The sequence below is a fragment of the Pristis pectinata genome, chromosome 19, assembly GCF_009764475.1.
Source record: "Pristis pectinata isolate sPriPec2 chromosome 19, sPriPec2.1.pri, whole genome shotgun sequence".
Classification (NCBI taxonomy): Eukaryota; Metazoa; Chordata; class Chondrichthyes; order Rhinopristiformes; family Pristidae; genus Pristis; species Pristis pectinata.
In genome coordinates, this window is record NC_067423.1 from 31,956,698 (window position 1) to 31,973,741 (window position 17,044).

Consider the following 17,044-nt stretch of genomic DNA (forward strand, 5'->3'; position numbering starts at 1 on the left):
TGCAAGACAGACCAAGAACCTCACAAAACTAGAAGCCTTTTGCAAGGAAGAATGGGCAAAAATCCTCCAAACAAGAATTGAAAGACTCTTAAAAGCATTTACAAGCTGTGATACTCCCCAAAGGGGGTGTTACTATGTACTGACCATACAGGGTGCCCAAACTTTTGCTTCGGACCCTTTTCCTTTTTTGTTATTTTGAAACTGTAAAAGATGGAAATAAAAAAGTAATCTTGCTTAAAATATTAAAGAAATGTGTGATCTTTAACTTTATGCCTTTTGGAAATCAGGTCATCTTTTACTTGCTTAGCTATTCACAGTAACAGAAATTTTGACCAGGGGTGCCCAAACTTTTGCATGCCACTGCATATCAGTGTAAGATTGCTTCTGTGCAATGCTCAAGAACTGCCACAAGATTCTGCCCCCCTCCACCCCCGTATGTTTTTAAGGGTGAGAGAATTTCAAGCCCTCGTTAGCCCTTGTGGTTTTCAAAAGCAAGGGAAAGGATTCAATGTAATTTAGTTTGAGGCTTAAACTGAAGGTTCCTCTTTGCTGGGTCACTGAATATGGTCCAAATAAGTCTGACTGCAAACTAACAACATTTTATAAAATACATTATGTGAATAAAGGGATTGACGTTTGAAGCAAATTTGCCAAGTCTTAAAATAATCCAGTTATTAATACCCTGCAGTTCTTCTCTCTTTTATTAACTCTGAAATGCTGAATGATTCATTAATTGTCTGCTTCATGCAGTACAAGCAAACAAAGTTCTAGCTGTGGTATAGTTGGATTATACTGTTAATGATGACACATTTTCCGTATCCGTTACCTCCAGGTACTACAGTGCAACGATATTGCAGATGTCAGGAGTCCAAGATGACAAACTGGCGATATGGTTGGCAGCAGTCACAGCAGGAACAAACTTCATTTTCACAATGGTTGGAGTTTGGCTGGTTGAGAAAGTTGGACGCAGAAAACTCACCCTATGTAGTCTTGCAGGTTGGTAACCTTAAATTCGTGGGTACCTATATTAGCAGAATCACAAAAATTCAGCCATGTCATACTTAAATTAAATCAGGGAAAGATGAGACTCACCTTCAAAATAATTGATGATGATTATGATTGAAGAACTTTTAGCAATTACTGCAAGGGTTCGTTACTTAAAAGCTCTCCTTTCGAGGCACTTATTTCCTTTTAATAAAAGTGTAATGAAGACACTAAGATATAAATATCTTTGAAGATTGATATTTATTGATCATGTACACTACTTAGGATGCACTTCTGATTCATGATGGTGCGATTGAGCGGATGGAGGTTCACTTGTTTGCAGTGATGCTGGTGATCTTGGAAACCATGATAAAGGCAATACATGACTGTATGAGTTGTATTTCTGAGCATGATAGTACAGATGCTCAATAAAAATATTTCTGTAAAGATAAGGAGGCAAAATATTTGGACATATTACCTAATTCTATAATTGCCATGCTGTGGGTGTGAAGTACCAAACCTTCCAAGAATATTGAAACTTGGTGCTGTATTTTGGTCGAGAGAAATAATACAGTTTTAAGTAACAGCTTATTTGAGTGAATGTGGTTTAATTTAAAGTAATAGAATAGCTAATAACAGTCACGAAAACAAGCAATCAAACAATGCAAACTGCTGGTTGTCCAGGCTAAGTGTACAGAGGTTGCTCCACCAGATGAACTGACTGAGCAAGGCATTGCAAGGCCAGTTAATGTTGGGCAAAAAAGATTGTTGATCTGGCTAGCAACTCCTGTATCTTGTGAACGAGTAGTAATATTTTGAGGTCTTTGGTGATTCCACCATTTTTCTGTTTGTTGTTCATCTTGTGTCCTGGAGAAGACCAACAAACTCGATCATCTATTACAGTCACTTCCTTGTGTTGTTTCTACAAGCATTTTTCCAGTTTTCTTGGGTTTTATGAAGCAACATATCATCAGTTACTATTTTGAAAGCAAATTATTTGTACAGCTCACTAAAGGGATAAACTTGTGATGCAGTTATTTATCTTAATTCTTTTTGAGAATTTTCTCAATGATTCTCTAATTTGTTTTTTCAGGAACAACAGTAAGCCTTGTGATTCTAGCAGTTGGATTTTTATTATCAGCTCTAACATCACCGCCTATAATTCTCCACCCCAGAGACCCTTCAGGACATAATGTCAGCTGTGTTAATTACAAGTAAGTACTCTCTTATTATATTTAAGATGCAAGTTTTCATTGTCCTTCATGTAGCAGTCCAGTATTGTCGGGTTATGACTTGCTTATGGGTAGTTGTACAGAAAGAGCAGAAAAAACCTGTGGAATTCTTATAAATGCAACAGATTTGCAAATCAACAAAGGTGGTGATTGGGCAGGAAGATGGACGTGAGGGACGGCATTAACCACGTTATGAATGAATATTAGGTTTCTTGTGTTCTTAGTGGACATCATTCTCAATGCCGGCATAGTCCACCTTGTTGAGTGCAATGACAGAAATGGACCAAAATGAGGGGAGGCCAAAGACATGATCGGACTGCTGTAAAAAATCATGCCAAAGTGATATTCTGCTGTCACAAATTTGTTTTCTTCCAAGAGTTCAAGCAGAAACCACAACTTAAAGCAGGAAGCCTATTTTTGTAATGTTAATCTCAGAATTTCAAAGCAGCAAAAGTAACTGTTTAGGCACTATGTTAAGTGAATCTGGTATGTGGAAATTACCCAGCTCAGAATAAGACTGAGGGACTAGGAGAGCATGACGAGACAAAATTGCAAAGGATCTCAAATTGATGTCCACAAATAGGGGGAGTTTCAAATTGCACATTGAGGATGAATTCTATTTAACCATGAGACTGATGATATGTTGTAAGTAATTATTATTTAAGATGGCTGAGCATATTGAAGCATTTAGTACATCCTTATCAATTGCACGTGAGGGCTATCTTTTCTGAGGTCTCAATTTATTTTTCTGAGGTCTCAATTTGTTTTTCCTGTGTTCTTACAACATAGATGATGGAAATGCGTAAGCTCCATAGAGACAACATCTGAGGTCAGGAGTGAACCAAGGTTATTGGAGCCACTCTGCTGCCCTGGACCTACTTTTCCACCCTTATTGCATGGGACACCATGCAATTAGGATCATAGTCATATAGCACAGAAATAGACCCTACGGCCCAAGATGTCCATGCCAATCCTCAAGTACTATCTATACTCATGCTGTTTACTTACATTTAGTCCATAGCCTTTTGTGCTGTGGCGATTCAAGTGTTCATCTGGATACTTAAACGTTGTGAGGGTACAGGCTTCCAAACACAAAAATCAACCCTCCAATAGAGAGACCAGGGGTATAAGTATGTAGTTCCCTGAAAGTGGTAACACAGGGAAGGTGTATGACATGCTTGCTTTCCTTCATCAGACAGGGAATTGACTACAAGAGTTGGGATGTCATGTTACAGCTGTACGAGACGTTGGTGAGATCGCACCTGGAGTATTGTGTGCAGTTCTGGTTGCCATACTATAGAAAGGATGTGATTAAGCAGGAGAGAGTGCAGAAAAGATTCGCAAGGATGTTGCCAGGATTGGAGGGTTTGAGTTATGAGGAGAGACTGGATAGGCTGCACCTCTTTTCCCTAGAGCGAAGGAGGCTGAGGAGTAACCTTATAGAGGTTGATAAAATTATAACGGGCACAGATAAGATGGAAGGTCACAGTCTTTTTCCCGGGATAGGATTGTCTAAAACTAGAGGGCATAGTTTGAAAGTGAGAGGGGAAAGATTTAAATGAGACCTGAAAGAGAAGATTTTCACATAGAGGGTGGAAGGTGTATGGAACAAGCTGCCAGAGGAAATGGTGGAGGCAGATACAATGACAATTTTTAAAATGCATTTGGACAGGTCCACTTATAGGAAAGGTTTAAAGAGATATGGTCCAAGTGCAGGCAAATTGGACAAGTTCAGGAAGACACCTTAGTTGACATGGACGAGTTAAGCCAAAGGGCTAGAGTCTGTGCTGTATAACTCTGACTCCATGATTGCCTTCTGTCTCCTGTCACCAAGCCAATTTTGCATCCAATTTGCCAACCTGCCTTGGATCCCATGAACTTGAACCTTTTTGGACCAGTTTCCCACATGGGACTTTGTCAAAGGCCTTACTAAAGTCTGTAGACTACATCAACCACACTACATATATTTTGTTACCTTTTTGAAAAAAAATCACTCAAATGGTCAGACAGGATCTCCCACTAACAAAACCATGCTGACAACCATTAATTAATTCCTGCCTTTCCACGTGTAGATTAATTCTGTCCCTCGGAATATTTTCCAATAACTTCCCTACCACTGATGTTAGACTCATAGGGTTGTGGTTCCCTGGTTTATCCCTGCTGTTCTTCTAAATAAAGGTACCATATTTGCTATACGCCAACCATCTGGCACCTCACCTATAGCCAGCAAAGATTTAAAAATCTTTGTCAGGGCCCTAGCAATCTCCTCCCTTGTCACCCATAGCAATCTGGGATAGGCCCTGGGGATTTATTCAATTTAAAAGTCTGCTAAGACATCTAATACCTCCTTTTTAATGATAATGTTCTAGGATGTTATCACTTCCTTCTCTGCATTCTTCCTGAAGTAGTCATTTAACACCTCACCTACATTCTCTGGTTCCTTCTATGATGCAGCCAACTCTTTCCCTGTTACCTCTTGTCGTAAGTGTACTTCGAGATTTTCATTGATATTATGTGTCCTCTCTTTCCCTGCTATAGTTCTTTTTGAAGAACATCCATGTACTTTCTAAACTCTGGAAGGACCTCTCAAAGCAGATCATGAACGATTTGCACCTCACAATCTTATCTGATGTTCTACTGTCTTCCAATGTAAAGTACTTTATTCAAGTTTATTCTTTGAAATTGAATCTGCTCCACTGCTTGGGTGAATGGTTGAGGCAGAAACTGTCAACATTCAAGCTTTAATCAGTGGATGAAAGAAGTGGTTGAATGGGTTGTTGTGCAAGGTGAACATGTGTGATTTGTGTGCAGGAAGATTAACATTTTAGTAATCAGATTGAGCTAGTTAATAATTCAACTATCCAAGGAAAGTGAAAATAGATATGTACTGCATATTAACAATGCTAGTTCAATGTGAATGGAATGTACAAATACAAACAGTATTGACTCCGTGGCGCAGTCCTTGTTCCGAACCTACTCTGGCATCACTCCCGAACGTTTTGTCCACTGCATCAGCTGCACTGGTGCTGCCTCCTGCACGTGTGGAACTCCTCAGTTTCATCAATTTCGCTACCAACTTCCATCCTGCCCTCAAATTCACTTGGACTATTTCTGATACCTCTCTCCCCTTTCTAGACCTCTCTGTCTCCATCTCAGGAGACAAATTATCTGCTGACAAGTACTATGAACTCATTGACTCCCGCAGCTACCTCCTCACCCTGTCTCTTGTAAGAACACCATCCCTTTCCCTCAGTTTCTGTCTCTGCTGCATCTGCTCTCAAGATAAGGCTTTCCACTCGGACATGTGAAATGTCCTCCTTTTTCAAGAAACATGGCTTTTCCTCTGCTGTGGTTGATGGTGCCCTCACCTGCATACCCTCCATTTCCCACACTCGTGCTCTCACCCCACCTCCCCCCAGACAGAACAGAGGTAGGGTTCCCTCAGTCCTTGCCTTTCACCTGACCAGTCTCCGCATCCAGCACATCATTCTTTGTCATTTCTGTCAACTGCACCATGATCCCACCACCAGTCACATCTTCCCATTCCTTTCTGCTTTCCACGGGGACCACTCTCCCTATGACATCCCGGTCCATTCATCTCTCACCACCCACCCCTCCCTGTTCCAAGGCACTTTCCCCTGCAACCACAGGAGGTGCAACTCCTGTCCCAAAACCACCTCTCTCAGCACTATACAGCGACCTAAACAGCCCTTCCAGCTGAGGCAGAGATTCACGTGCACCTCCTCCAACCTTGTCTATTGCATTCGGTGCTCTCGCTGTGGCCCCTCTACACCGGTGAGACCAAGGGCAGACTGGGTGACTGCTTTGTCGAGTCCCTGTGCCCATTTCACAATGGCCAGCGTGAGCTCCCAGTTGCAAACAATTTCAGCTGCACTCCCCATAGCCACACCGATCTATCTGTCCTCTGCCGCCTTCACTGACAGGGTCAAGCCAAACACAACTAGAGGAACAGCACCTCGTATTGCACCTGGGTAGTCTACAACCCAACAGCATGAACATTGAATTCTCCAAATTCGGGTAACGAGCACCCCTCTGTTAGTTGCTCTCTCTCCTCCTGAGCCACCCAGTTCTTCTCTCTCACCCCTTTCCATAGAACCATACAGCACAAAACAGGCCCTTCGGCCTACCATGTTGTGCCGTCCATCAGACCACCCTCACACTACCTAACCCCTTCCTCCCGCATATCCCTCTATCTCACATTCCTCCATATGCCTGTCCAACAAGCTCTTGAACCTGTTCAATGTATCTGCCTCCACCACCACCCCAGGCAGTGCATTCCATGCACCAACCACTCTCTGGTTGAAAAAACCTCCCTCTGACATCTCCCCTGAACCTCCCACCCATAACCTTAAAGCCATGACCTCTCGTCTTGAGCATTGGTGCCCTGGGAAGGAGACGCTGGCTGTCTACTCTATCTATTCCTCTCAATATTTTATATACCTCTATCATGTCTCCTCTCATCCTCCTCCTTTCCAGTGAATAAAGCCCTAGCACCTTAAGCCTCTCCTCATATTCAATACTCTCCAATCCAGGCAGCATCCTGGTAAATCTCCTCTGCACCCTCTCCAGCACCTCCACATCCTTCCTATAATGAGGCGACCAGAACTGAACACAGTACTCTAAGTGTGGCCTAACTAGGGTTTTGTAAAGCTGCATCATCACCTCGCGGCTCTTAAACTCAATCCCGCGATTTATGAAAGCCAACATCCCATTGGCCTTCTTAACTGCTCTTTCCACCTGTGAGGCAACTTTCAATGAACTGTGAATATGAACCCCCAGATCCCTCTGCTCCTCCACACTGCCAAGTACTTTGCCATTCACCCAGTACTCTGCCCTGGAGTTTGTCCTTCCAAAGTGTACCACCTCACACTTCTCCGGATTGAACTCCATCTGCCACTTGTCAGCCCAGCTCTGCATCCTATCAATATCCCTCTGTAAGCTCCGACAGCCCTCCACACTATCCACAACACCGCCTATCTTAGTGTCGTCTGCAAACTTACTAATCCAGCCCTCCACCCCCTCATCTAAGTCATCTATAAATATCACAAAAAGTAGAGGTCCCAGAACCGATCCCTGCGGGACACCACTAGTCACTGCCTTCCAATCCGAGGGCACTCCTTCCACCACAACCCTCTGCTTTCTACATGCAAGCCAATTCCTAATCCACACAGCCAAGCTTCCTTGGATCCCTTGGCCTCTGACCTTCTGAAGAAGCCTACCATGAGGAACCTTATCAAATACCTTACTAAAATCCATGTAAACCACATCCACCGCACTGCCCTCATCAATCTTCCTGGTCACCTCCTCAAAGAACTCTGTCAGGCTTGTGAGGCAAGATCTTCCCTTCACAAAGCCATGCTGACTGTCCCTAATCAGTCCATGATTCCCAAGGTGTTCATAAACCCTATCCCTTAGAATCCTTTCTAACAGCTTACCCACCACAGACGTGAGACTCACCGGTCTATAATTCCCTGGCCTATCCCTATTACCTTTTTTGAACAAGGGGACCACATTCGCAACCCTCCAATCCTCCGGCACCACTCCTGTAGACAACGAGGACTCAAAGATCCTTACCAGCGGTTCAGCAATCTCCTCCCTAGCCTCTCGAAGCAGCCTGGGGAAAATCCCGTCAGGCCCCGGAGATTTATCTGTCTTAATATTATTTAACAACTTCAACACATCCTCCCTCTTGATATCAACAACCTTGAGAACATTACCCACACCAGCACTCCCTTCCGCATCATCAAGACCCCTCTCCCTGGTGAATACCGAAGAGAAGTACTCATTGAGAACTTCTCCCACTTCTGCCACCTCCAGGCAAATTCTCCCACCTTTGTCCTTAGTTGGACCTACCTTCACCCTAGCCATCCTCCTACCCTTCACGTACTTGAAAAAGACCTTGGGATTTTCCTTAACCCTACTAGCCAAAGCCTTTTCATGTCCCCTTCTAGCTCTCCTCAGCCCTTTCTTAAGTTCCTTCCTTGCTACCCTATATTCCTCACGGGCCCTGTCTGAACCTTGCTGCTTATACCTGACGTATGCTACCTTCTTCTCCCTAACAAGTCGTTCCACCTCTCTCGTCACCCACGGTTCCTTCACCCTGCCATTCCTTCTCTGCCTCACCGGGACATATTTATCCCTAACATCCTGCATAAGATCCCTGAACATCGACCACATCTCCATGGTACATTTTTCCTTCAAAAAGGACATCCCAATTTACACTCCCAAGAGTTCTCCTTATAGCCTCATAGTTAGCCCTTCCCCAATTGAAAAACCTCTTGTCCTCTCTGCACCTGTCCCTGTCCATGACAATTTTAAAAGTTATGGAGCAATGGTCACTGTCCCCCAAATGCTCACCCACCAATAGATCCTTCACCTGTCCCGGTTCATTTCCTAAAATTAGATCTAACATGGCATTCCCTCTAGTCAGCCTGTCAACATACTGCGTCAGGAATCCCTCCTGGACACATTTAACAAATTCCGTCCCATCTAAACCTTTGGCACTAAGCAGGTTCCAGTCTATATTTGGGAAGTTGAAGTCTCCCATTATAACAACCCTGTTATTTCTGCTTCTCTCCAAACACTGCCTGCCAATCTGCTCCTCTATATCTCTACTGCTACCGGGGGGCCTATAGAATACTCCTAGTAGAGTAACTGCTCCTTTCTTGTTCCTTAATTCCACCCATACGGACTCTAGAGATGATCCTTCTACAACATCCATCTTTTCCACAGCCGTAACAGTGTCCCTGACCAGTATCGCCACCCCTCCCCCTCTTCTCCCCCCCTTCCCTATCCCTCTTAAAACACTGAAAACCAGGAATATTCAATATCCACTCCTCTCCTGACGTCAGCCACGTCTCAGTAATAGCCACGATATCATAGTCCCCCATACTTATCCAAGCCCTCAGTTCATCCCCCTTATTCCTGACACTTCTTGCATTTAAGTAAACACACCTCAGTCCATCTACCTTACTACTTTTATAGCCTGTATTCTGCTTCTCCTTCCCCAAAGCCTCTCTATCTGCTTGATCTAACTTTTCCCCATCCCCTTCTTCCTCTGACCTACTCCTCCGGTTCCCTTCCCCCTCACAAACTAGTTTAAACCCTCCTGAACCACCCTAGCAAATCTCACCGCAAGGATATTGGCCCCCTTCTGGTTCGGGTGTAACCTGTCCTCTGTACAGGTCCCACCGTCCCACCTTCTTTCCCACCCAACCCCTTATAACCCAGCATTTTCCCCTCTCCCTCGTGGTTCGATCTGCCCATCACGCACATACTCAACTCTCTGACCCCCACTGTTCCAATCTGCCCAGCATCCCTCCCTTATTTGGTTCCACTCATCACCTTCTTTATCAGATTACATCTGCAGCCCTTTGTTGCCTCTACTAATCACCTCCCAGCCTCTGTTGGTATCTCCACCCCTCCCTCCCCCACCTGGTTCCTTCTGCCCATCAACCCCTCCTCACCTGGATCCACCTATCATTTGCCAGGCCCTGCCTTACCCCTCTGAATTTAGAAACTCTGCTTTAAAAAAGTTATGACTTGTTCTCTGAGTATATACATTTATAATGACCTGGTGGGTCTTAATTATTGTGAACTTGCCTCTTTGGCACCTAAAATAAATTTAGATTCTTGATTCTTCAAATTTAAATGAATACTTGATATTTAAAAAAAAGCAATTATCATTCCTTTCTCGTTTTTTCATTTGGCAGCTTTTCTTACTCTACACATGATTTGCCATAAAATCAAATCTACTATAATCTATCTGAGTGATTACACAAAGGGCAAAGGGCTTCGTGTTCAGGACACATTAGGAGCACTATGCTTAGCTTAACAACAACATTTGAAAAGACAGCACAGGAGGAGGCTACACCTGCTCTCTCCTGTGATCTCACTGTCCAAATAAATACTTTATTAGTAGCTGTACAATTCATTTTAAACGTCAGTATGATTTGCCTATTTGATCATTATGTGGTGAAGAATCCTGTAGTTTAATACATCAATGGTGCTGAGGTTGAGAACTTTGAGTTCCTAGTAGTGAACATCACCAATAGCCTGTCCTGGTCCAACCATGTAGACACCACAACCAAGAAAGCTCATCAGCGCCTCTATTCCCTCAGGAGGCTAAAGAAATTTGGCATGTCCCCATTGACCCTCACCAATTTTTATCAATGCACCATAGAAAGCATCCTTTCCGGATGCATCACGACTTGGTATGGCAACTGCTCTGCCTGTGACCACAAGAAACTGCAGAGAGTTGTGGACACAGCTCAGCACATTGCAGAAACCAGCCTCCCTTCCATGGACTCTGTCTACACTTCTCGCTGCCTCAGTAAAGCAGCCAGCATAATCAAAGAGCCTCCCCACCCCAGACATTCTCCCTTCTCCCCTCTCCCATTGGCAGAAGAAACAAATGCCTGAAAGCATGTACCACCAGACTCGAGGACAGCTTCTGTCCAGCTGTTATAAGATTATTGAACGGTTCCCTAGTACGATAAGGTGGACTCTTAACCTCACAATCTACCTTGTTATGGCCTTATTGACTACCTGCACTGCATTTTCTCTACACCTGTTACATTTTATTCTGCATTCTGTTATTGTTTTACCTTGTACTACCTCAATGCACTGTGTAATGAATTGATCTGTATGAATGCTATGCAAGAAACGTTTTTCATTCCACCTCGGTACGTGTGACAATAATAATAAACCACTAATAGCATTGAGTTCAAGAACCTCCTCTGGGAATACTTGGTCTCTGGTTCTGTTAACCCACAATAAGATCTATGATTTCACTTACCAATTAACTGCCACTTCCTCTCTAGGCTTGGCTCCCGTAATCAATGTTATTGCAGCTGTTCAGCTCTGTAGAAAATATTCATCCCAATCTCCAGATCCCTCATCCTCTGACCCCACCCCTGAACCTGTCTCCTTCTCTTCACAATCTCCATTCCTGACTTATGGATTTATTTCAACTTCAGATCATTTGTTCAGTTAGAATCTGATCACTAAGCTGATCCTGGCTCCTCGTATGGGCATGATGGGGATGGGGCATCAATACTGGGGGGGAAATTTAAATTGCAAAGATGCGTTGAGCTGCATTATTTTGGGATCAGACAACCCCAGTATGCTTAAGGCAGGTGAGCTCTTTTCATTTAACTCTATCCATGCTGGATAGGATGCTGAATCTGTGGGAAAGTGAAAAGTAATTGTAACAAACATTACAAAGCTCTGGGGCCTCAATAGTTGGCAAATAAGTGTTTTTCCTTTTACGAGGGACTTCTTTACGATTATTTTGGGAAACAGCATGCTGTAACAATAAAATGAGGGAGTAACATGCATAAATGAAAGATTACTGGCTCCTCTAGTACTTTGTCACGTTATTATTAGAACATAGAACAGTTCAGCACGGGAACAGGCCCTTTGGCCCACAATGTCTGTGCTGAACACGGTACCAAATTAAGCTAAACCTCTTCCACATGCACTATCCTTCCATTCCCTGCATATTCACGTGTCCCATCTAAAAGCCTTTTCAATGAAACTATCGTAACCACTTCCATCACTACCCCTGGCAGCCCATTCTAGGCACCTACTGTATTAACAAGTAAAAAAAAACTTGCCCAGCACATCTCCTTTAAACTGTCCCCCTCTCATCTTAAATGCATGTCCTGGAATTTGATACTTCTACCTTGGGAAAGAGAAATTCTGACTGCCTACCCTATCTATGTCTCTTGTAATTTTGTGAACTTGTATCAGGTTTCCGCTTCACCACCGCTCCAAAGAAAACAACCCAAGCGTGTCCAACCTCTCCTTATAGCTCGAACCCTATAATCCAGGCAGCATACTGGTAAACCTCTTCTGTCCTGTTTCCAAAGCCTCCACATCCTTCCTGTAATGGGGCAATCTGAACTGCACACAATACTCCAAGTGCAACTTAACCAAAGTTTTATATACCTTTCTTCCTCTTATAATCATTGCCCCGACCAATGAAGGCAAGCATGACATACACCACCTTTACCACCCTATCTAGTTGTGTGGCCATTTTAAGGGAGCTATGGACTTGGACCCCAAGATACTTCTGTACATCAAGGCTATTAAGAGTTCTGCCATTAACTGTATACTTTCCCCTTGCATTTGACCTCCCAATGTACCAGAGGAGGATCAGTTTGACTGGAAAATCAATTTGTGTACTAGAATTGCTTACCTAGCAACTTCATGCAGCTCTGAGATTCTGCAATCGTTATGACCCCTGTCCTTCACCTCAAATGATACTGGCCATGGAAAAACATTCGATATGGAGAATAATTCCCGTGCCCTGATGTACAGTAATGAAGGCTGCTTGTGCTTGAGGAAGCATTCTCCTTTTCCCTTCATTGCTGATCCACATTGTATTTTGGGTAGACCTTGCTGGTAACATCTAACCACAAACAATCTACAAAGGATTGTCCTGTACCAAGTTACCTTGTAGGATGCATACCAAACTAAAATGCCATCTGATAAATGAAGTTTCCTGTCCTAAAACGTTTTCTCATCTGGTACTGTGAAATTTGTAATGTGTTGAAATGTAATTGGAGTTCAACCTAATTCAGCAGGCGTGTCTCATTCTGCTTTGTAGTGGATTCGAGTGACAATAGATTTAGACTGCATTTATATTATAAATCTACCCAGCTTGCTGTGGCACTTCCATTGTCACTGATCATATTTAATGATGGTATGCACTGTAAATTCCAGCTGAAAGGAGAAAAACACAAATGTGATAGCTGCATACTTCAAACTGAAAATATTGGAACATAAGAGTAAGATATTGTACAAGCCCATTTCTGTTCTAGCTGGTGCCAAGTCATATATCATACATCAGCAGAAATTGAAGTGGGATTCATAAACTATAAAATGGCTTAACTGCTAAATTGCAATGCCATAAATGTCCAAGAATCAAAAATATTTATTTGACATTGATTCTTTCAGAAAGTATAAAATAAATATTGTACCTCTGTTCTCTTTAAAGATGACCAAACTTAATACAAGTTTTTTTTTTACTTCTAGATTTTGCGACAGTTGTATGTTGGATCCAAACTGTGGCTTCTGTTTTAAAATGCAACATCCCAATGTAACAGAAACATCATGTGTTCCTGTGAGCAACAGATCTGACACCATTGCTGCCTGGGGCAGGTACAAGACTCGAGCTGTGTGTTTTCAATCTTTCTACATTCAGAAAAGGCCGATTGCAAGAGAAGCAAGGTTGCATATTGGGAGAAGTAGGGAAAACAGAATAGGTTGTCCTGCACCTGAGACAATTGTTCAGATAAGTAGTGTTTGATAAAGAATATACATCTGAAAATATTAATCTGCAATCCTTTGTGTTATTTTGCTGTCTGTGTAAATTGGCCAGAATATCTGTGTGTTCCTTTCAAATCTTAAAACATTACCTGAAATAACAAAACCAGGACAAATGCCATTCTACAGTTTTATCAGCAAAATAATGCCATTTTAAATTGTTACCTCCTGGAAAAATATTGCCTGCTTCTAACTGATGGCTTTTGAAAGGGTTGCATATGTGCATTAGTGATGAGCTGCAATTCTTAATTGCATTTAAAATACCATCTATCTAAACAGTTTTAACATGGCCGAATCAAAGCAACTAAAGTCTCTGAATATCATTTTAGTCAAGCACTGGAGAAATGTGATACCTGCTAAATAGTAAGAATTTAAATAATTTTATTTTTTCAGAATCTGATTTATTATCACTGACTTAGATGATGTGAAATTTGTTATTTTGCAGCAGCAGTACAGTGCAAAGACAAAAAAAAATACAAAATAAATAGTGCAAACAAAAAGGTATAACTAGGTAATGTTCATGGGTTCTTGGACCGTTCAGAAATCTGATGGTGGAGGGGAAGAAGCTGTTCCTGAATTGTTGAGTGTGGGTCTTCGGGCTCGTGTACCACCTCCCTGATGGTAGTAACGAGAAGAGGGTATGTCCTGGATGGTGAGGGTCCTTAGTGATGGATGCTGCCTTCTTGAGGCGCCACCGCCTTTTGAAAATGTCCTCGATGGCGTGAAGGGTTGTGCCTGTGATGGAGTTGGCTGAGTCTACAACCCTCTGCAGCCTCTTTCAATCCCGTGCATTGGAGCCTCTATACCAGGCGATGATGCAACCAGTCAGGATGCTCTCCACTGTACATCCATGGAAATTTGTAAGAGTCTTACAATAGTATTAAATATGTTACAATAAAGAACAACTCCAAGCATCCAAATATAATATAAAATCTCTGAAGTTTAAAGTGTGAGTTGGCAAAATAATTCACGACAGTTTACTGACACTGTATATCAAAGGTGGCAAAAGAAACAATGCACAACTTGACCTCACTTGGAGTATTGTGTACAGTTTTGGTCATCCTGTTATAGGAAAGACATCATTAAGCTGGAAAGAGTGCAAAGAAGATTTACGAGAATGTCGCCAGGCCTTGAAGGCCTAAGTTATAGGGAGATATTGGGCTGGCTTGGACTCTATTCCTTGGAATGTAGGAGACTGTGGGGTGACCTTATAGAGGTGTATAAAATCATGAGGGACATAGGGTGAATGCACACAGTCTTTTTCCCAAGAAAAGAGAACCAAAATCTAGAGAATGTAAATTGAAGGTGAGAGGGGAACTATTTGAAAGGGACCTGAGGGACAACTTCTTCACACAAGTGCGCATATGGAATGAGCTGCCAGAGAAAGGAGTTGAGACAAGTACAATAATAACATTCAAAAGACATTTGTATAAGTATATAATAGAAAAGGTTCAGGGGGATATGGGTCAAATGTGAGCAAATGGGACGAGCTGAGGTGGGCATCTTGATTGCAGTGGATGAGTTGGGCAGAAAGGCCTGTTTCCATGCTGTCTGATTCCATGACTCTGACCACCGTAATGATAAATAACCCAGAGAATAAACGCTCTAAGGCTGGAATCTATAAAGTAATGAGGATCTCCCAGTTCTAGGATTGAGAAATATTGAAAACCAGAATTCTTGAATTTTGGAAGGACAAAATTAGAAGAAATAGTGGAGCAGCTTAAGCAAATCAATAAATAAGAATTATCAACACCACTGCAGAAAAGGACAAGAGAAGCTCTTTTTAAAGTCTCATCCAAAACATCTTGATGGCAGCAACAATTTATTTTACACATGCTGCTTTTAATATAGCAAGGGCATCCAAAGGTGCTGTACGAAAGAAAATTTTGATGACAAGCTAAGTAAATATAAGGAAAAAAAGTGGCCAAAGGTTTGTTCAGAGTTTGGTTTGAATCAGTGTTCCAAAGTACAGAGAGGTGGAGAGCTTTTGGAAAAGAGTACTGAAGTTTGGGGCCTTGGCAGCTGAAGAAATATTATTTGTCCATTGCTTCCAACATGTACTGATGATGGTAACATTTTTGGCTCCATGACAGAGGGAAGCATAAGGTCATGAAGCATAATGTCATGAAACATTTGTGATGAATAATGAGTTTTAAAGGTAACAGTTGAAGATATTAGTGCCCCAAGTTTGAGAAGAAATGCATGTATTTGAGACCCGGGTCACACCTTTTATGCGAACATTCTTCGCTCTCTCTATCGATGCACTTATTTACATGTCTGTGACAGTTGAAAACTATCTGCTCAGCTTAATCCACCTTCTGGCACGCAAATGGGTGATGGGCAGTTGGGGGTATGGGAAAGGGAGCAAAAAATGGGAGGACCAGAGGTGGATCAGAAGGGGAGAGCGAAGGGAACGCAAGGTTAGGGCTGCCTGAAATCTTTGACCCCTTCCCCCGGTGGCATCCACCTACTGCCCACACACTTGACCCAGCATATACCCTCCCCCATCTGGTTCCACCTGCCCGTCTCTCCTTTAAATACTCTCAGATTCCAGCACTTGCAGCTTTTGTATCTCTGCTCATTACCCTCCAGCCTCTGTCTCCACTCCCATTCTCCCTCCTCCACCTGGCTACATCTGCCCATCATTCCTCACCCCTCCTTGGTCCATCTATCACCAACCAGCCCTTGTCGCACCCCTCCCCCTCTCCTCTATACTATCTTCCCTCTCCACTCTCTGTCCTCGATCCAAAATGTCGACAGCTCCTTTCCCTCCACAGTGCTGTTTGACTTGCTGAGTTGCTCCAGCAGTTTGTTTTTGCAATAAGTGGAGGATTTCTGCCTTTGGTATCCTTTTCAGGCAGAGCTTTAAACCTCCACCACCACCTGGGTGAAATGAAAACTTCTTCATCCCGTCTTTAATCCTTCAACTGATTAGTTTGAATCTTGGTCCCTCCATGATTTTCTACACCTCAATTAAATCTTGCCTCAGCCTTTTATCTGCAAAAAATCTTTCCTCGTAGGAATTTTTTCCAGTCCTGGCAACATTCCCGTAAATCTCATCTGTGCCTTCAGTGCATTCATCTCTTTCCTCTTATGTCACCAGGACTGTATGTCATACTCAAGCTGTGGCCTAACTAATGTTGTATGAAGCTTGAACATAACCTCCCTGCTGTTATTTTCTGTGCCTCATCTAATAGAGGAAGGCCCCCTTTATGCCTTTCTGACCACTCTTTTGATCTATGCTACAACCTTTCGGAATCGGTAGACAGGCACTTCAAGATCCTTCTGTTCCTGTACGCGTTTCAGTATCCTCCCATTCATTGTGCAGCTGTTTGCTTTATTGCATCTCCTCAAATGTCTGGTCTTGCACTTGTTCAAGTTTTCCCACTTCCTTGTCCATTGATTTCTTCCTGATTTCTAAAGCTTTCAATTCATGGTCGGCCATAAGGCTAATTTTTGGACCATCAACAAACATT

General features: G+C 42.7%; 1 protein-coding gene across 3 annotated transcripts in view; it reads left to right on the forward strand.

The window, feature by feature from the left end:
- LOC127580322 (proton myo-inositol cotransporter-like) overlaps nt 1-17,044 on the forward strand; it is a 102,406-nt gene that overhangs the window by 74,897 nt on the left and 10,465 nt on the right. For all 3 annotated transcript variants that reach the window (XM_052033621.1, XM_052033620.1, XM_052033622.1), the window contains exons 5-7: nt 833-996; nt 2,078-2,198; nt 13,278-13,403. In XM_052033621.1, coding sequence (XP_051889581.1) covers nt 833-996; nt 2,078-2,198; nt 13,278-13,403 — 411 coding nt within the window. The remainder of the gene's footprint in view (nt 1-832; nt 997-2,077; nt 2,199-13,277; nt 13,404-17,044) is intronic.